General features: G+C 40.8%; 1 protein-coding gene across 1 annotated transcript in view; it reads right to left on the bottom strand.

Moving 5' to 3' along the window:
• The window catches only part of Slc20a2 (solute carrier family 20 (phosphate transporter), member 2), a gene marked incomplete at its 5' end in the record, with an annotated part of 104,276 nt that overhangs the window by 41,871 nt on the left and 40,873 nt on the right, over positions 1–21,532 (bottom strand). The window contains 3 exon segments of the mRNA XM_005410504.2: positions 399–484; positions 1,989–2,129; positions 7,179–7,730. Of these exon segments, the coding sequence (XP_005410561.1) occupies positions 399–484; positions 1,989–2,129; positions 7,179–7,467 (516 nt within the window).

The raw sequence follows: 21,532 nt of genomic DNA, 5'->3' as shown, positions 1-21,532 counted from the left end.
CCTTTATATTTGTGTAAGAAGCATATCTAGCTATCTTTAATGACAGCTGACTTGCGAACCTAACACTATCTCATTCCATTCTGTTCAACATTTAGGAAAAAATTATCTGCCCTTACTGAAGTTGAGCACAGTTCCTGGGAGTGCTGACTGATGAACTCAATCATAGAGCCAGGCAGAACTACTGGAGATGCTGGCTCTGAGGGGACTTTGGGCACTTCATGTGGGCACGCCTGGTGACTCAGAGTAACAACTGACTTTAGTCAGGTGTTGTGACTTTACAATCCAAGTGCTGGGCCTTAGCCACGCAAAGACAATTCTCCCTCCACCTCTCCCACTGTGAATTCCTAGTAGAACCAAAAAAACTTCTAAAATGTAATAGAAAAAACAGCCTCACTTACCTTTTTCAAGATGAACATTCTGATCAGTATGAACAGCACGCCAGACATGAAACCAGACAACAGTGGAGATATAAACCAAGAAGCAACTGAATAATTAAAAAAAATCTGGTGAATGTTAAATTCATATGTAACTGAGGCTGTATTTACAACTTATATTACACAGCAGTAACAATGCACACTGTTAGATGTAAGGTATTTCCGGAATTGTTCACTTTAGCTCAGACCTGGCCAGCCCTCTGGGCCTCTCAATGGCTTGCTCTGCTAGCACGTGAGCCCAGGTCTCTCAGGGTTGTCCTGCATCAGCCTGGCCCCTTCCATTATTTCCTACCATCAGCCCAGAAAGCAGAAGCCTTGGCTTCCCACAGGGCCCTTCTACCTGCTTTTTAAAATCCATCTCTACAGAGACCCAGCACCTGCTCAGATAGGAAGGCCTACTGAAAAAGTGGGCCACTTCCCTCCCTGCCCCCAGTCCAGCCTGGTGCTGACATTCCAGGCATCTCACCACGGGAGCACTCTACCTTTTAGCTTCTCGCTTGGTAGCTCCCTGCTGTGGCTGACACTGGGCCCATCAGGGAGTTTTCACAAATCAGCTATGCATGTAGCTCTACCCTCAGAATCTGGTTTGCTCAACATGGCTCTGAATGAGGTCTGGACATTAGTTTGTAAACTACCCCCAGGGACTTCTTAAGTGCTGCCGAAGTTGAGAGCCAATGTCTCAGAAGCCTGGGATGTCAGATGGTTTTCCTGGTGGTCTGTGACCCTGCTGGGTAGGTCAAGGATACAGTCTGATTGAGAGCTCCCAATGCACACCATGTTTATAGCAGCACAATTCATAATAGCGAAGTCATGGAAACAGTCTGCATATCTACCAGCAGATGAATGGAGAAGGAAAATGTGGTATTTATACACAGTGGAGTACTGCTCTGTCATAAAGTTAAACTTGAGTCATTTGTAGGAAATTTGTAGTTCATTCTGGTAAGAGAATGAACAATCCAGGAGATAGAGGTGGGGTAAAAGAGCATTCTTCACAGTGCATGAGTTGGTATGCACAGGGTTGAGGGAATTTATCTCTTGCTACAAGGACAGCCAGGAAGTCAGCAGTTAGAACTGTAGGATTGGGGACAGGCCTACATCTGCCTGGCAGCCCATACCCAGAATGAGCACTACACTGGAGGGCTTCGTCTCAGGTGGCTGCTGGGTAAAGAGTCCTGGTCTCCTCTAATGCTTCCTCTGGACCAGGGGTGCAGACTCTTGGGTTCAAGGCACTTGCCTTGGGCCTCGTCTTTCTCTGAACTTTAGACTGATTTCAATTAAATACATTTCTCTTCTGCCTGGGAAGAACAAGTAGATACTGATTTTGAAGGCTGACTAATGATGTAACATTTTAAGAGTAGTCTTAAAAACTGTCTAACACAGGGTTCACCATCTCCACTCACAGAATGTTGAAGATAAATGTATTACCTGTACCACAGAGGGCTTCTAAATCTTAACATATGAAGGAAGAAACACTTTATAAAAGTAACTTTTTGTAAAACTTACTCTAGTACAGGTAAATTTTTCTTCTTCTAAGTAAAAGAAAATGGCAATTACCAATCTTGACAAGTTCCATCCACTGTACACCTTTTGTGCCAATTGCAACAAGTGAGAATCCTATAGTAGAACCAACAATGCAATGAGTTCCTGAGATTGGAAGTCTCAGAAATGATGCAATTAGCTGCCAAACAGCTGAACCTGTAGGATGAAAGATTAAAAAAAATCAGACACACAGTTGAGTCCTAGCCACCAAGGAGAAGAATTCAAATTGTTATTCTCCACAGTAACATCTCCCTGAGTTCAATTTTCCATGTATTGTTTCTTTACAGTGTACAAAAGTTCTAACCAAAAAACATTTGACCCAACTGTTCCTCTTCTAGGTGTCTTCCCAAAAGAGTTAAAGACATATTACAGTGATTCATGCATATACATGGTTACAGCATCACAACTCATAATAGCTAAATCTTGGAAGTAGCCTGTATACCCATCAACAGATGAATGGAAAAAGAAAATGTGGTATTTCTACAATATGGAGTACTTACTACTCTGCCATAAAGAAGGATAAACTTGAGTCATTTGTAGGAAAATGGATATATCTGAAATCATAATGTTAAGTGAAGTAAATCAGACACACAAACTTAAAAAATGCAAGAAACTCTTATACAAGAAACTCAGCATATAAACAAAATGCAAAATAAAAGATGGGTAATAGGAAAAAAGAGAAAAGTTACTGTAATCTAGCACAGACAACATATCTAAAAGTGTACCTTGATTTAGTATAACTGTCTTATGTGTTTTTTGGTTTTTTTTTTTTTGTCTTTTTGAGACAGGGTCTCACTATGCAGTTCAGGCTGGTCTTGAGCTCACTCTGTAGTCCATGCTGGTCTCAAACTCACAACAATCCTGCTTCAGCCTCCCAAGTGCTGGGATTATAGGGGTGCACCACCACGCCTGGCTTGTCTTATGTGTTTTATATGCTTTTTGGCCTTTTAGTCTGGTCGCTAAGCTATATGTATGACAATTAACTTTTTTATGACAATTTTATAAGGACTTGTAAATAATCTGATGCTGGCTAAAAAAGGTGGTGGGGAAGGGGAAAAAAAGAATTGAGATGTATTTTTGTACATATACCAATCCCCACAATGAATGTAATCATCATGTACTGTGAGGAAGGGACTGCTTTCCTGTTCTCCACATGGAAGGGTCTCCCAGTGCCTGTTGTTAATCACTTTTGTCACATGATGGAGGGAAGCTGCTGCTGAACCTGTTCTGATGTTTAGTTTGGCCAAAACCAAGTGAGGGGTTAAAGACTTGCTACACACAGAGAGATAAGAAAGTCACCATATTGAGAAACAGTGTTCAAGTTATGTCTTCCGCTTACAGAATGGGAGGGCTAAAGATTGGCCATTTGGTTTGTGCTACTTAAAAGTAACTGTGATACTGAACTCAAAGCGGAAGATCTGCCCTCAGTCTTGCTTAGTGTGACAGGAGCCCTAGTTGGCTTTTTGTCTTCACCTCTATCTGCCACTCTCTCCTATACTTAATATTTTCTGGGCTACAGTTCACACTGGATATTTTCATAAGCAGATCAGATTTTGCAGTGAGTATTAAAAGCATCAGCTGGGACAGATCACTTTCAGAAGCAGTTGTTGAAAAGCTTGTGTAGAACTGTATGGGAACAAAGGGCTTGGCTGGTAAACTGGGCATGTTATTAATCCCAAATGTTAATTCTGGTAACCTGGTTGCATGGCAGCAGCAGCACCATTCAGCAGACCCCTGGCATTTCCTTCAAAGATGTCTGAGTTCTAGAAGGGTCACTTAGGGCTGCACTGGTCCCAGTGTGAGGCAACATGGACAGCTGCTCAGTGAGGGTGAGGTATGCCGACCTTTGAGCCAAGGGTGGCTGTGACTATGTGTCCATCCCTGCAGCCTGTGCTGCTAGACCAGACCAGGCTCCAAAGCAGTGCCTACTTCCCTAGGGACAATTCCCTGGGCTTCATAGCTGAGCCATGGGCACCACAGGGACTGAATGCTCTAAAAATAAAGTCAGAGTTTGGGGAATGTTTTATAGCCCAGAAAAGGAACTTTGTGTTTTAACTTTCTTACAAAAATTGAATAGTCTCCTGATGTAGGAAAATGGTATAAACTCACTCTGGTGCATTCATCTAGGAGACTGTCCTTCCTGGAAGTTGCTGTCTCTCTTGGGCTGGCTCTGTAACGTAAGTCCTGGATGAAGGACAGCGTGCAGGGGAAGGTGGGGGGTGCTGGTGCTGCCTGCACTGGGACAAAGCAGAGAGCAAGACGACAGTGGGGAAGAGGGAAAGGACAGCTGCATGGAAGGCAGCAGGAGCTAGGTGTCCCTGGAGGCCTGGCAGCAGGCAGGGCCTCCTCACCTCAGAACTGCTAACCCTAAATGGGTTACACTCGTTTAATAAAGGTGGGGAAAGAGATGTTTTGTGTAAGATAATGGCATCCTACAAAGAGGAAGGGGATTAGTATGGGATAAGGAATCAAGACAAAACTTAGGGAAAATGAGGAGATGGCATCTGTGAGGCAGCAGGTTCAGGGGTCATGGCAGAGGTGACAGGTAGGCATGGGAAAAAGCAGAACACAGCAGGAAAGCAGGGGTGGCTGAGCAGTGGCTGGAAGGGCCCAGCAGTCCTGGGCACTGAGCAGGGTCAAGGCCTCAGCACTCTTGGGCCGTTCAAGGAGATGGTTTGTTCATGCTGGCATGGGATTTCTATGAAAAGAAGATGAGTTTTCAATTCTCAGGAGGTTTTTTGAACCAGTGATGGTTCCCAGGTTTTTTGAACCAGTGATGGTTTCATTATAAGTACACTGACTAATGGTTTAGGGTTCAGCAAAAGGTAACTTGTTCAGGAAGTTCAGGTAGCATGAACAACATCTTCTATCCAACCAGTTTAACTCTAACACCAGCCATGAGGAAGCACAGAGGTCCATGGGCTTGTGGAGAAGTTACTAAAGAAAAAAGAGAAATGGAATAAAAGAAGGAGTGAGAGGAGAGAGAGAATAGAGAAAAAAATGGAGATAGAATTTAGAAGTGGAAGACTGGGAGAATTTAGGCATCTGAATAGAATTAGCTTTGGTTTTGGCCAATAATAATTATATCACCATCTTAAATTTACATAGCTTCTATTTTCAAGGAATTAACAGCAACTTATACAAATTCCCAACAAAATAGGCTTTGAGATTCATCTAACCTCATACCAAAAAAAAAAATAAAAAAAAATAAAAAATCAAATAACCATGTTATTCAAGCAAAACCTCAAATTGCACTGGTAAACCCAAATTCTAGTTGAGGTAAGTTATCTCTCATTCTTGCAGTAAAAAACCAAAGGCCATGGGTGGGAAAACTGAACAACTGGACAAGTTCTATTGACCATATGAAAAGTTAGAAGTGAAAATTATAAAGTTCACTAAGCTTTCTGTCTAGTCAAGGTCCTCAGTAACAAAACTCTAATAAGCACAATCATTTCTGGGAACTTTTGCCCAACAAGACGAAAAATTTCAGTGGAGATTGAATTTTGCCATTTCTTTATTTCTCCTATACTTTCAATCCATCTTGCCCATGCCACCTAGATGAGAAAAATCCTAATTTCAAGTTAATATGATTGAATCTTAGATCTTTATCAGAAATATCAAGGATGAATTTTACAAGCAGCAGTTATCTTCCTATGGGAAATTTCAATTCTACCTGACTATCATGAGAAATACATGTTCAGGGAAAGTAAGTAAATAATCATGACGGCAGATGGAATGAAAGTGCCCTTGAACCTTACCAGACTATCATGCTTAGTAATACTGAACACCTTAGTATGTTGGTCTGCTTCTCATCAGATCCTTCAATAACATCTCCAACTTGCTGTTACAGGAAGGTGGTGGGCCACCTTCCATTTGACAAATAATCTCCACACTTCAGGTATGGAAGGAATGTTAGTGACACCATAAATAACTAGGGACCTGTGGAGTATGTCTGTTTTCTGGACACACCAGCATCTTACCTCCTACTGCAGGACTCTTCCTACAAAAGGATATGTCCTGTTGGAAACAGAAGGTGGTAGAATTCCTCTCTAACCCTCTTCTCCCTAACCAAATTACCCGTAAAGATCAGCTCTCTGCTGTGACGTCATCTCTACCTAGAGGCAAGCAGAGAAAGAGTCCTGTCAGCTGCACTCTGCCCATTTCTGCCTGGATGTTGTCTTGACACTGTAGGGCAGTGAGCAAAGTGTCCTCATAGTGCTTTGAGTCTATATATGGTCACTGTGGCCGGGGAGAAGTCACACTGTCCAACCAGCCTATTTGCTAATTCACACAGTTCACTCACCTCCATTCTTTTCTCTTTCCCAGACAATCAAAAACTACCAATAAAAGGTTAGACTACTCACAGGTAACATACATTTTTCTTTTGGCCAGAAAAGAAAACACACATATGAAATGGAGCTTCTAGAGGTAGCATTGGAAAACCAAAGCCAAAGCTAAAGGATTGCAAATAACACAGAAGACCAAAATTCCCTGAAACATAAGCACTTCATTAAGATTCATTTGGTAATAGCTCTAGAACTTAAACTGAGAACACAAAAGGTAAATGCATAAATACTAGGGATTTTCATTTGCTTTTTAGTATTGAATACTGAACCCAGAGCATTGTGCATGCATTTTGCAACTAAAAACACTCTGAGCCCAGTAAATATCATTTTGTTTTGTTCTGTTTGGAGCACTGGGCATCAAATTTAGGGCCTGGAGTAGCAGGCAGGAACTCTACCATTGAGCCAATAATTTTAAAACACTGTGTCTTAAACAGATGAAAAATCTTTAAAAAATGTAAATTAACTTTAAAGGAAATTTCATGGGCAAAACTTTAAAGGGCATACATATATATACATATATGTGTGTGTGTATATATATAAAATCTTTTCAAATAGTTTTTATTTAACTTTAAAATAACCAAGAGCTATTTTACAAGTATCTTTTTCTGTACTTTGGTGCAGTATTAACTTAGTGAAAATCTATTCTGACCACAAAGATAGCTAGAATTTGAAAAAGTTTTGATATTTAAAATCTTAAAAATAATAAAATATAGAAAGCAAAAATCAAATAATAAATATGAAACATCATACCAGTTTTTTAAAAGTGAAAACAAAAATCACATTTCTGAATATGGCAAAAGCAGTCAGGAAGCAGATCTCTGACACATCTCCCCTGGGTGTAAAGAGGAAAGCCACTCACCAACCATCGCGCTAACTTCCCCAGCCATCAGTGTTTCTACGGTCTCGTTGTACAGGTTCACATCAATGATACCTTTTCGTATAGTCTCTCCTACTTTGGCTCCCAGTAACACAGAGCCGGTGGTTTCAAATATTGAAGCCAAAATGCATGCTTGTCTCAAGGTTACCACACCAGAGCCTACGGCGGTACCAAAAGAATTGGCCACATCATTTGCACCAACAGAAAATGCCAAGATGAAAGCTATAATAAAACCCAAAATGACCATCCACAAATATTCCTCCATGGCCATTTTGGAAAACGGGCCCTGGGTACTTTTCTTTCGCAGAATATTTTAAATAAACAAAGCTTGAGGTTATAAGCTTTGTAAGGTCAAGAGTTCTTGTAAACAGTGTGCGTGCTCTGGAAAGTGCTGGACAGTGTTAGCGCCTGAACAAACTGCTAACTGCTGGCTTTCAAACTACTGTCAGGACAGTTCATTTGGTTGTGTTCAGTCAGCGGTAAAACACATTCCATATTTTTTCTTCCAATCTGGGAAAGCTGTGATGTCTCCTCCTGTAACAAGAAAAAAAACAAAAGAAATCAATTACCCTGAGCAACCTGTAACAGTTTGTTCTTTCAGAAATGAATGTTTTAAGCCTGCTAATGGGCTCTTACTGCGGCATGTGACAGATCTAACCCTAAAGCAATTCAAGAAGATTATAACTAGGTTACCCCTCCACCCCAAATATAAAACCTGAAAACAAAGCTGGCTTCTAGATTGGGAGAGGTTGAATCATGCTTAATAATTATAAACTGATGGCAAACCTCACTAAGGTGAAGTTTTTATGCAATTTGAAAGACATATCAGGTCACTGTCTCAATTGAGCGAAAGATCAAGAAATGAGACATTAAAGTTCCACGGTCTTTCAAATATGAGGAATCTGTCTAGTTCCTCACAACATTACCATCCAGGTTTGACTGATGGCAAAATAAGCACTTCCTGTTAGAAGTACAGCACTGTGTACCCGAGACACAGTTTAGAAGCTCTGGCACAAGGTCACTCATCCAGAGGTGATGAAAGTGGGAAGTGCAGGGCCTCAGAGGAGGGATGGAGCAGGCTGGAGAAGGGTGCAGCCCTGCTAAGGCAGGGATAGACTGAAGTGTGGAGAAAGAGCTGGGGGTCTCAGGGCCAATACGACCCCACTCACCAGCCCACTGACCTCTGCTCCTGACCAACCTTCACCATACATGCTGTGACCTCAGGGACTTTTGTACTCAAGGGTCTCTCTGCCAGGAAAACCTTCCTAACAGCTGCACAGCTCACTCCTCACTCCATTCAGGTCTCTGATCAAATATCACCGGCACGGAAGGTGTTCCCTGACCTTGGAAAGGGGCAGCCCCTCCCCTAGGCTATTTAACATCCCTTTTGGCTACCCTTTTCCTTTTACTTATCACCTGGCTCGCTCACTAGCTCACTTATTCATTCATTCATTTATTCATTCATCATTGCTGGCCTGTGCTCCCACTAGAACACAGAAACTTTCATCCACTGTTTAGTTTCTACTATACAGACTACTGTCCAGCATGGAGGTAAGCCCTCATCAGTCTGTTGAGTAAATGAGGAAAAATGCTAATAAGTGGAGAGAAGTCTCGCTTATTCTTTCTTCCAGGAAGGACAGAAGATGACACAAAATATATCTGTGCTGTAAGACTGTCATTAAAATCTTTGTAACTATGGTAGCCTGTGGTACCAAACCAGCATGTGTTCTCTGAGTGCTGTCAGGCTTCAAACTGAGCCTCGTCCCTTGTATTTCTTCATAAATGCTAACTGAACTAAACTGACAAATTAGGCTTGCCAAACATATCATATACAACATAATGCTTTGTCCAATCAACAATAAGGTATTTAGGAAAAAATGGGCCAAACCACAAAATTTTATATATTTTGTTATTATGGTAAGGTTAACAATGCACATAAAAAAGACCCCAAGGTGTCTGGGGCTGTAGCTCAGTGGTACGGTGCTTGCCTAGCATGCAAAAGACCCTGGGTAAAATGCCCAACACTGAAAAAACAACCAAGCAAGTTAGCAAGCAAACAAAAAACCACCACCAAGAACCAAAACTTAGAACCTAACGTATTAAAACTGTAACAGAGGTTGAGTTTAAGTGATGTGATAATTTTTTCCTTTCCTCTCAAAACTGTATACTGTTATTGTATGCTTTTTAAATGAAAATAGTAAGTAATAAACAAGCCAACAAACATTTTGAGTGCCATGTATATATGCAATGTTACAGACATACAATTAAATAGAAAATGCATACTAATGGACCTTATCATTTTCCAAGATTTTTAGCCTATGCAATTCTGGAGATTGAGATGCCAAGTGAAGTAAATAAAAAGACTCTAAAGGCAAAGATAATATTCCACCTAAAGAGAATTTTATTAATGATGGGCACATTAAATCTATAAACGAAAATCAGAATAAAAATATTTTTCTTTATTTTAAAGAGAAAAGAACAAAAATAAAATAAAAACAAAGAGAAAAACAAAACAACATAAAAACTATAAAAAATGATACACAATTTCAAAACAAGATGATAGGAAATCAGCAATGGCTGTCGTATTACTTATTGTTATCTTCAAAGTAATTGCTCAGATTATCAGATATAGGTATGCAAGATTGATCGCACAATTAAACATTAACTGTTCCTTTCAACAAACCAATAGAAATTAGTAGTACTATATATATATTTCTTCCCTTCTTTCTTTTCTTCTTTCCCCTCATCCTAGTTGTTCTTTCCTATTAAGCAGTTTCTTTCCCTTTCACAATATCTATTCTACCTTTCAGCTTTATTTACTCTTTCAGGTTCTTATACTAGGGGGACAATATGGTGCTTACGGTCTCTAGTTGCATCTATTTACCTATAAAAGCCTTGAGTTTATCTTTCTTTAGAGCTGAGTAAGACAGAGTAAAAACATTTTGAGCCAATGTTATTTAAAAATGTAAACAAATTCTTAATGAAATGTTGTTTGCCAGGCTAGGCTGCCAGTGGGGCAAACAGGAACTTCCTTTGTGCCAGTCACTGGGAATAGAATAATGAGTGGAAATGGTGTGGGCACAGCACATCTGGCGCTGACAGCCCAGTGAAAAAAGCTGACACCAATCAAATGACCACGCAAGTGTGTAGCTCCATGCTGGTGATAAGTGTTAAAGAGGAGAGACAGTGTCACACAGTGTCATGAGAGTGTATGGGCCATGATCTTATTTGAGAGCACAAGACAGGCTTCCCTGAAGTCTAAGGCTGCTGGGATTGGACTCTGAACCTAGGGGAGGCATTGTGCCACACAGTTCTCAGGGCAGAAGGGGAAGAGACTGGGGGCCACAAGAGAAACCATAATGAAGAGTGGGAGCCCTGACAGCCCAGGGCCCCCAGGGAATAGCACGGCACCGATGAAAGGTACAAGTCAGAGAGAGGTGTGGACACAATTCGACTCCGCCTCTTTAAAAGATCATTCTGGCTGGAGGGTGGAGATGGAAGGCAAGCACACATGTGGGAGGAGACTGATACTGGACCAGGGTAGTGAAATTCAACAGGCTGAAATGATAGATTTTATATGGGGCTGAGAAAGGAGAAGATTTATGATATGGACTTAGGAAATCAGAATGAATTTCTTTCTCTCCTTTGTGTTGCCTGCAGTTTTGCAGGTTTGACCACAGATTCTCTTCTGGACACATTGCACTTAGTGGTAAATCACAAGTGCAGAAGAGAAGTGTACACCAATGCAGCCACGTCCTTCAGCCAGATTTGCCTTAAGAGTTAGGAGTCATCTTTATGTTACCTTTGGCACCATTTCAGCCAAGAGATTCCCTTTCCTACCCAGGAAGTCTTACATATTTATTTCCACAATTGTGTCTAGGTTCTTCAATATGGTTTTTCTCCTTTGCATCAGTCTTAGTTACTTTTCTGTCACTGCTGAGACAAAATACCTGAAGCCCAAAATGAAGGAAGGAAAGGTTTATTTAGCTTACAGTTTGTGGAGGTTTTGGTCCATTCTTGGCTGGCTCTAAGGCAGAGTGGCACATGGCAGAGGGCAACAGTTCGTGGCAACAGAACAGAAAAGCAACAAGAGCAAAAGGGGGGAATGGCAGCAAGTAGCCTCTTTCCTTCCCTTACACTGTAAACAGGCTACCCCCACCAAGGGGGCATGTAGCACTCACATAATCTCCATGCCCTCTTCTTGCACAGGCTCAGAATGTATACAAAGTAAGCACTCTGGCTCCCTGCTGAGTCACTTAGCCAAACTTTTAGAGTCCTCAGGTTGACACAGTGTATCAACCGTAACAGCATCCTACCCTAAACTAGGGATGGTGACCCTTTCTTTTAGAGCTTTCAATGATAACAAACAGCCTAGTGCATGCCTAGGTTCACCCACCATAGCACTAGCCTAGGTCTGATAAGCATTGGGTTGTGGAGAAAGGCTTGCCAGTGTTTTGCAACCTAAATGATTTCTCTCTTCTCAAATGCACAATGTATTAAGGCCTATCTTTTAACCAATATTTCATTTCCTCCCTTTTCCATTAATTTTTATCAAAATAAAACAGAATGCTTAAATAATAATACAATCTACTACACTAAAAAAGATGCTACTGAAATGAGGCCCTTGGTAGGCCAGAGGATGCCATGCACAAGGCCAAAGGGTTAACCTGCCATAAATGTAGAAAGCCCCGAATGCAGGGTGGCTGAGGTCTGCTCAGATCTGACTAAAGACAGTGCTGATTGTTTGAAAGTAGGATTTTGAAGGATTATACCATCAACCAGTGGGGAGACAGACTCATTTAATAAATGATGTTTAGACAACACACCAGTAATTGTCTGTAAGGAAAAGAAGTCAGATCTCTACTTCACACCAAAACAAAAACTCAAATGTAGAAAAAAAAAAAACAAAAACAAAACTGAAAGAGAGAAACAAAAAAGAAGAAACACAAGCAAATGTTTTCTTAATATTGGGATGGGGAAGGCTAGACATGACATAAAGGTAGTTAATGAAGGGAACCAACACATGGGAGTCCACAAAAATCATGGAGATGGGATACAGAGGTCTTAAGTGTGGAGACAGCTTGTGGAAATGCCATCTCTCTCCCACAGCAATGACTCTAACAAGGAAGCAGTGCACAGAATTTCCAGCTAGTGCCTTGGTCCTTTCTAATTCCCCTATAAGGGCTTTTCTGAGAAATGTCAACATTGGTGCATCAAAACACAGAGGGCTAGAACAAGCTTCTTAACTCTTTCCCCTACTCTGAAAACCTCCTATATACGGCTGGGATTCACAGGAATGAGTCCTACATGATATTCAAGAGTCCAATGCCACAGACTCCAGGAACTTGAGGAACAGGGATCTCAGAATGTTTTCAACTCTTTGAGGTGGCACTGAGCAATTTCATAAGTTGCACCTCCCACACCTGCAACTCCTTAACAAGACCTCCCCCTTTCTCTAGCCAGCACCAGGCAACACCTTAGGTTCTGAGCCAGAGTCTCATCTTTCAGTCAGCCTTGGCGCACCTGCCCCTTCTTCTCTGCAGCAGCTCCTTTGCTATCACTAAGGCCAGGTAGGGCCCCCAGCATTCCCAAGTTAACTGCTATCGATGCTCTATTCTTGTTTATGTATTCATTTGTTTTTATTGTGCTGGGGATCAAACCCAGGGCCTTGTGTATGCCACGTAGGAGCTCTGCTACTGAGCTCATCCACAGCCCTGGTTCCCTCTTTATAACTTCTTCCATGTGCATCAGCTGCAACTGTGCCTAATATCCTCTTACCACACTAGAAATTGAATTTTAAAGTAAAAGTGAAAACATTCTCAGAATATTTCTAGACATATTTACACACTGTTTAGAAGGAGGGATGCTGAATTGTGGCCCTTGAAACACTCATGCAAAGTGAAGTTTGGGTAGGAAAGGGCCTGCTTTGGGATGCAGCCAGAGGTACATCAAGGGGACTAGAAATTCTAAAGCCTGGCCCCAACCTCCTATCTGGTGCCTTTGCTCCTAGGATATCACCCATGGCATGCAAGCCACACCTTCCCTCTGAGATAAGGACCTGGCTCTAAAGTACATTCCTAATTTCCTCCCTTAAAGCCCATAGGGCCCCATACCCTCTCAACTGGGAAACTTGAATTCTGAGCCTTAGGGAGAAAGATGAAGGTATGTATATCTATTTGGTGGTATAGCATACAGTTTGATGACTACTATTCAAAGGTGACCTGGACTCCTTAGACATGAAAGCTACTCCAGTTTCCTAGTAATTTTGAAGTAAAATAGAAGATTCACTTTTGGAGTTGTATTCTTCGCAGAATACTATAGCAGAAAAGTTTCTTTTAAACCTCAGTGTGTAAGGGGCTGGGGATTTAGCTCAGTGGCAAAAGCGCCTGCCTGGCAAGCGCAAGGCCGAGAGTTCGGTTCCCGGTACCGGAGAAAAACAAAAAAACAAAAAACAAAAAAAAAAACCTCAGTGTGTAGATCTTAAATTTCCATTAATAATATCATTCTTAACTCATGAAAACATCTATCTTAGAGTTTAAAATGTAATCATCGTATGTTCTTTGCCTGAGAGACAACTGGCTATAATTTTTCCCACTCTGTGGGTTGTCTTTTCACTCTTTTGGTGATTTATTTTGTTGTGAAAAAGCTTTTTAATAGTGTGAGATGCCATTTGTTGATTCTTCATAGTATTTCCCCTGCGGTCTGGGTTTTGCTCATGAAGTCTGTGCCTACATCTATGTTTTCAAGATTACTACCTATTTTCTCTTCCAGTAGATTTAGTGTTTCTGCTTTAATATTTAGATCTTTGATCCATTTTGACTTTAGTGCATGGTGATAGACATAGGTCTAGTTTTAGTCTTCGGCATATGGAAAGCTAGTTTTCCCAGCACCGTTTATTAAAGAGACTATCTTTCTTCCAGTGGACGTGTTTGGCTTCTTTGTCAAAGATAAGGTGGCTAAGTTGCAACTGCATCTTCTGTTCTGTTCCAGTGATCTTCAGGTCTGGTTTTTTTGGGAGGGGGGGCGCAGTACTATGCTGATTTTATTACAGTAGCTCTGTAGTACAATTTTAGGTCAGGGATTGTGATGCCCCCTGACTTGCCTTTGTTGTCCAGGATTGCTTTTGCTATTTCAGGTCTCTTCTGGTTCCAGATGAATTTTAGGAATGTTCGCCCTAGTTCTGTTTAGTATGCTAAAGGTATTTTGATGGAGTTGAGGCTTATATTTTCATGACAATGATAAAAACTGAAATACCTCTGAAACATCTCTGACAGAGTCACCCTTAAGCAGCATATTCACAAACATGCAGAGCAGCTGAGGGGGACAGACCCTGGAGAAGTGAGGAAGTGAGGAAGAAAGCAAGGAAGGAGGGGAGGAGTAGGAAGGATGAGGGGACAAGGAGGGAGGGAGGGAGGCAAAAGGGAAGAAACTTACGTCAGAAGGAAAGGTGAGACAATGATGCCAAATGTCAGATCAGGTTGGGAGCACAGGGGACGCTGAGACAAAAGGACACCACAGAAGCAGAAAGAAGGTAGAATTACTTGATGGGGATAGGGAGCCTGAGAATTAAGGTCAAAGACATCCAACACGAGTAAGCCGCAGAGCTAAAAGTGGAACAGGGACACTCAGGACGCTTTGCTAACAGGCTGTGGCTTCACCTTCTCCTTTTCTCTCTTGGGCTGAAAGAGGAACATCTGTCTCTCTGGCATGGAGAAGGGCAGACAGCACAGTCATGCAGTCATAGTCCTGGGCCATAGCACCCTGGGAAAGTCACCTAAGTGGCCAGTAATAAATGGGGATAATGGACACAGCCACTGGCTGTGTGCAAACTAGAGTGGTAACATGGTGACTATCAGTATTCCTAGCAGACAAAGCAAACCTTCCTCTGTTACTAAGGAGCAGCTGATCCTGGGTAACACACTTTTTTTTTTTTTTTTTTCTGACCAATTTCACCATCTGTAAATGGGTGGTAAGGATACAGGTACTTCTATAGGACTACTGTAAGGATCAAACTGAATTATGCAAAAATGTTTTGTAAGTCATGGTAAACCTCAAGCAACTGGAAATTACCAGTCTCACTGCAGACACAGGAAAAATAATAAAGCCCCCGGATCCTTCTAAAAGGATCTTTCTCAGTACCATGCCCTCTACCCCTCTAAGGCATAGCCCTGTCCTTGTACTCAGCCATTCCCCTGGCCCTGTTCTTTCTCAGTGTCCATACAGGCTCTGCCTTCAGTTAAAAGAGACACAGACTGTAAGGAATGGGAGCTTCTTTAAAGGGTGGGAAGAGGAGAGGAGGAAGAGCTAAGACACATGCAAAGGTACCATGGAAAGATCACTTAAAATGGTAAAGCCATACTGACAGTTTCTTATAAGGTGAAGTATATGCTGAGCACATCACCCAACCATCTCATCCTGGGGTGTATTCACACAAAAGGAGTAAACTCCCCATGATAAATGTAATCTACGTACTGCAAATATGTACTATTAAAAAAATGAAAATGCTTGTCTACATAGGAAGCTATTTTCTATATCTTGAGCATGGTGGCGATCACACTACTGTCCATGTCTATCCAAACTCATGAAACTATACACTTATAATTGGTGAAATTTACCGTATATTGTATCTCAAAACAACTGATTAGAAAACAACTCTGGTCAAAAAAGTAATGTTCAGTTTTGGTATTTGTCCTTTCCTATACTGTAAGCACTGACCTCTGACAAGCCCCTAGGATGTTATATAACTTATATAGGCAAAGAAAGAACTTCATGACAATAATATTAAGTGACATTATTCAGACACACAAGCTTAAATATCATGATTTCTCTGATATGAGAAAACCAAAACATAAATAAAGAGCAAAATAAAATACAATAGCAAACAGGGGAGATAGCTATTTTGCAAAGGAGAAGGGGACAAAGAGATGGAGGAAGTGGGCTGGGAGGAGAGAGAGGAAGTAAAGAGAAATAAGATGTGTTACGTACATGCGCTGACTCCCCATGATGAATGCAATTCTTTCATACTGCAAATATGTACTAATAAAAATAAAAATAAAAAAACCAAAAAAGACTATTTCTTTTATTCAATGAAAAAGGAAAACTCCCACTGAGACACAATAAGGTGGCCAGTCCAACCAATCAATATGGGCTCCAAGACAGTTCACTAAACCATGTTTAAAGAGCAGCATTGAGGAGCAAAGAGCAAACACAGGTCAATGAAGGGAGGTAAGGATGCAGTATTACAAAGGTGAAGTTCCACAGCCTGGATTCAGGACATACTCTAGAGATGAAAGGAAGAGGCCTCTGCCTGGTCAGGATATGGACTTTCTCCAAATCAAGGACTTTCCACAGGGGCAAGAATAGCTTGGCTTCCCTGTGAAGACATGTCTTTCTGCATGGCTTCTAGAGGTAGAAATCTATTCATTAACATTTCCAGTTAGGGAATGTAAACATTAGCTGGAAATCACTCCTGGAGGGAATCATAGATTGCAAATACTTAAGGCCTGGACTTCAGGGAACTTCATACACCAAGAGCTTCAACAAAGTCAACCAGAGAACATCGGAATATGAGCACTTGTAATACAAGTGTCACCTGGGTCTGCAACAGTAAGGTAACTTTAAAATCAGTATACAGACTATCTGTAATGTTGCTGTAGTGTAATGCATTGTCCTATAATGTGACCACCCATAAGTACAGTTAGAAACGGCTTAAACAATTCTAAGAAACAGTATTTATCTTTACATAGGAAACAGTTCTTGAAAACTTGCCAGGCTGGGTCGCATTCCAGAATGAGATCTAGAATAGGCAGTACCCATGTAGGTATGGGTGTCGTCTAAGATTTTAATGTCAGAAGTTCAAGAACACAAGCAAGTAAGATGAAATATGGACAAATACTGACATACAAAGATGTTTGTTGTAGTGTCATTTTATGATTACACGAAAGAGAAAATCATCTAAATCTTGGACAAGGGATTGGCAAGAAAACACTAGCAACTTCTAAAGATGAAATGTTACCTTTCAGTCCCTAAAACCTGCAACCTGAGGTTTTTTCCATGACACTGTCACATCCTAAGATTCTTCTAAAAACTACAAAGGGAAGGACATTTAAAAAAATTAGTATTGGGCCACCAAATATGCTTATTATAGTTTTCTTTAATAAACAAAATGAGTTTACCATGAATCTACCCATGTTTTCAGCCTGGTACTCTCACGCAATTGTTTTCAGGTTTCCTAATTACAATAGAAGGTATAAAATATCTTTTACTCTCACTTGTCTGTTTTTCACTTGTAAGAATATCCTGTTCTGGGAGCTGAGTGTGCTGCTGCACGGTCTCTGTCTGGCTCCATGTTTTGTCTTACACTGCAGTCCCCAGGCACAACGGACCTGATCTTCCTATCCTTCCTCCTCTTCCCTTTCTCTTGAGGTGTGGCCATTAGCACTGAACTAAGAAAATGTCCTCATGGTGCTGAGCACTGTGCAGGCCTCTTTATTGCTATGGTATTTGAGGTTAATGGTTACGAGAGGCAACCTATAATTACTCTTTAATTCCTATTTCAGTTCACAAAATTAAAAAATCATAGAACATCCAAGTTTGAGGGATCTAGTCCAGTTTTGAGCATTTTAAGGATGGTGCTGTCATAAGTGCAAGTAAGTTTAAACAACGACTCTTTAACTGCACTGTCTAGGACACTTAGACACACTGTGGTAGGAGGAACTTGAGAGAAAACAGCAGAGGAAACAAGGAAGTGATGTTCCAGTGTGGCATTCATCAGGTCTCGCTGATGATACGCACTTCTGTCTTGGGAGCTGAGACTCTGATCCTGGCCTCAGCAAGGGGTGAGACGGGAGATGGGAGGGGCCAGTGGGTGAGGACAGAGTGATAAAGTGAAGAGATAATGAAGAAGGCTGCAGAGGTTTGGGGAGCTGTCAAGACAAGATTACCTTCAAGTCCTGTCTAACTCCATTATTTTATACTAGCCAGAGACCACAGGATTGGAAGAGGCAGTTTAGCCAGATTGGGAACCACAGGATTGTCCTGTCAAAATAGGGTGGAAGTCTTTTGACTCTTTCTTAAGCAGTGCAATTGCTGCCTTCGTGAACGTATGGAACATGAACGAACTTATTTTTGTGCCCCATAAAGTTTCCACTTCAGACACCCACAGGGCCAGGCCCTCGGGACCCTTTTCCTTGCCAGGCCTCAAGCTTGCTACATTCACTCTCCCGCGTACATTCTTCTCATTCTGACATTTAAATTTCTTTCCAGCTCATAAACCTTTTGTGTTATTTAGATGTTTTCCACATAGACTTTTGCTCTCTGGGAAGTCATTATATAAATCTATTAAGTAAATACATTTTAAAGGATAAGGAAATAAACAACAAAAATAATTAATTAAAATGAGATAAACTTCAAAGAGTTAGGATGATTTGACGAAGAAAAGATTTAGAATGTACACACTGCTACAAAGAAAGCATTTTTTAAAAGCTGTAGCCCAGGAAGGCAAGGGCTGTTTTCTTGGATATGCTAGAGTGGAATCAGAAGGATATGGTGAGTTACTATCAAGAAGTTTTTATTTAGTGTTTTAATTTTAAATTTATAATTCAACATTCATGAAAACATTATTATAAGAAAATATAGGAGGCACTGAAGATATACCATGAATATTTAAATAAAAATTAGAGTAAACAACACAGTGCCATTAATTCCTCTCCAAATACTCTCCCTTGTTTTGAACACACTTATCCCATTGCTCTTGCCACATTCTGAAGCAGTTCTGGAAGGCATCTTTTGTGAATATCTTTATGAGATTGAATAAAAAATACAGTGAATACTGCCGCTGAGTGCCATGCAATGGAAAGGCAGGCTCATAAAAAAATTGGATGGTGGATGGTGTCCTCATCCACTTTGTTCATGAGATCTGGCACTGTGAGACTTCCAGCTCTTCCCCAGTTAAGATAACCATAACAGGTAAATGTTCTGAACCCATTCAGGACATCATGGTAGCCACAACAGCGCACCAAAAGATGCTCATGAAACAAGACTTCCACAACTGCTTAAGAAAGTGGCAGGAACATGGGTAAATGTGTTTGAAGTGAGAGGGAGGATTCTGAAGGGGATTAATGGCAACATGTCACTTACTGTAGTAATTTTTAAAAAATTTAAACATTCACTATCTTTTTCCAGCACACCTTATATGTACATCAGTCACTCTAATCTGAGGATGCAGCGTATAAAAGCAGTCTTTCCAGGAACAAGAAAAACTGCCCTTGGACAGGAGGAAAAGGAACTCTTAACGAGACAGACAGTAGCACACTGAAGTGAGTGCCTGGGAAGTATGGGGTCCCCTGAAGTAGAGGTTTTTAAAGCAGACACCTACCTTACCTGAGTGTTATGGACAGTGTTGCTTGAAAGCAAGGGACAAGAATGAACAGCCAGGGCCAGACATTTATTTCCATTTTAACAGGACAGAAAGGCTTCTTCACATTTCCCCCTCTCTCTATGCATTAGGGATAGGTTCTCCCTGAATCCTAGGATTTTTTTTTCATTGATAACCAAAACCAGATTGATTTTCATGATCAAATTACTTAACATATGAAGCTGTATCAGTTGGCAAACCTAAGATTACTTGTTCCAGTTTTGTGCCCTCCCGTGTTGGGCTGTTTGGCCCAGGTCCAAAAGCTGTATTAGGGAAATACTTTCCTTTCAGCCACAGTTTAAAATGGAACCATGGATGTAAGTAGATATTTTGGTTCTTACACATTTATTTGCTAACTTTTTTTCTGATTATTTTTGAGGTTCAGTAAGAATAGGGTGGTACTAAAACTTTAATTCCTGATACTACATTTTTCTATTAAAGCAAGAGTAATATAAAGAGTAGATAAGCGATTATTAACTATTTTCATGCTCAACTTACAGCCTCCTATTTCTTGTTCATAGAAAGCAAGAAAGGACCAATAATTATTAAGTAGATTTAGCCAGTTTCTTCTCCTTGCCATGTAAGTATGTCTGTCCAAGTTTCACCAGTGCTTTATCAGAAGCCTGGAAATGATTCAACTCCACCAATAATTTGCCAAACTAGCAGTGTAAACAGACTAAACAAGACAATAAATTTACAGAATTATTCATGTGATTGGTTAAGGCAGGTGGAAATTGAGTAGTTCTTTGTTGCTTCAAAGGAGACTAAATTGAAATAATTTCCTAAATTAAGAAACCATAAACATTTATTTGATGTTACCTTGAAAGAACCATAAAAACAGCAGCTAAAAAACCATGGAAGAGAATAGTTGCAAAGACTTCCTTGAAAGCCACTTCTTCATTTGGAGTAGAGCACCTGACTCCTTATGGATGCTCATGAAGTGGCAGGGTGGTGGTGGTGGTGCTCAGTGGTAGCATGCTTGCCTAGCACACACAAGGTCTGGGTTCCATCCTAGCACAGAGAGGGAGGAAGGAAGTGAGCGAGGGAGGGAGAGAGAGAGCAAGGGAGGGAAGGCAGGCAGCCAAGGGAGGGAGGGATGGGGGTGCGTTGAGAGATAAAGAGGTGTTTCATGCCCTGTTTTTCCTTTAGACAACTGACAGCAGGGGAAGATGCTCCAATATAACTACAAAGACCTTTCTTATAATAACCAAAGAGCACCCAGGTATAACGTACAAAAGAAATGAGCAACTGTTTGGTCTTTTATCATTACCTGCTTAATTATTGGTACCAGAGCTGCTTCTGTATGTGTGCCTGTATGGGGGAGGGGGTGTGTGGTGGATCCAAATCACTGCCCAGAGCTACTTCCTTTCAGCACACATTACTTCCTTAGTATTTCTTGTAGGGCAGGAGCACTGGCAATGGATTCTTTGAGTTTTTATTTAGTTGGTAATGTTTTTATTTTGCCTTCACTTTTGGAAGATAGCTTTGTTAGATTTGAGATCCTTTCAGTGTGTCATTTTGCTCTCTTCCGGTCCCAGGTTTTTGAAGAGATGATAGCAGTAAGCTTTGCTGGAGTCCCACTGTACAGGACTATGTCTCCTATCTCTTGCTGCTTGTGAGGGTTCCTCTTCTTCTTCAGTCTTTTGACTCCCATGTGTCTGGATGTAGACCTTTTTGTGTTCATTTTAATTGGAGTTTGCTAAGCTTCTTGGATATGTAACACATTTCATCAAATTTGAAAAGATAAAATGTTCTTTAAATATTTTATTGAATTATTTAAAAATATTAATTATTTAAATATTTAAGCTTGTTGCTTTCTTCTTCCTCCTTTGGTACACTTAATGGTGACCCGCATTTCTCTGTGGCTGTTCCTTTTCTTCATTTTTTTCTCTTGCTCATCAGCCTGTATAATCTTCATTGC

This window comes from Chinchilla lanigera, unplaced genomic scaffold (assembly GCF_000276665.1).
Source record: "Chinchilla lanigera isolate Chin_1 unplaced genomic scaffold, ChiLan1.0 scaffold00135, whole genome shotgun sequence".
Lineage (NCBI taxonomy): Eukaryota > Metazoa > Chordata > Mammalia > Rodentia > Chinchillidae > Chinchilla > Chinchilla lanigera.
Note: the sequence above shows the minus strand (reverse complement) of the source record. Positions and strands in the feature narration are given on the sequence as shown.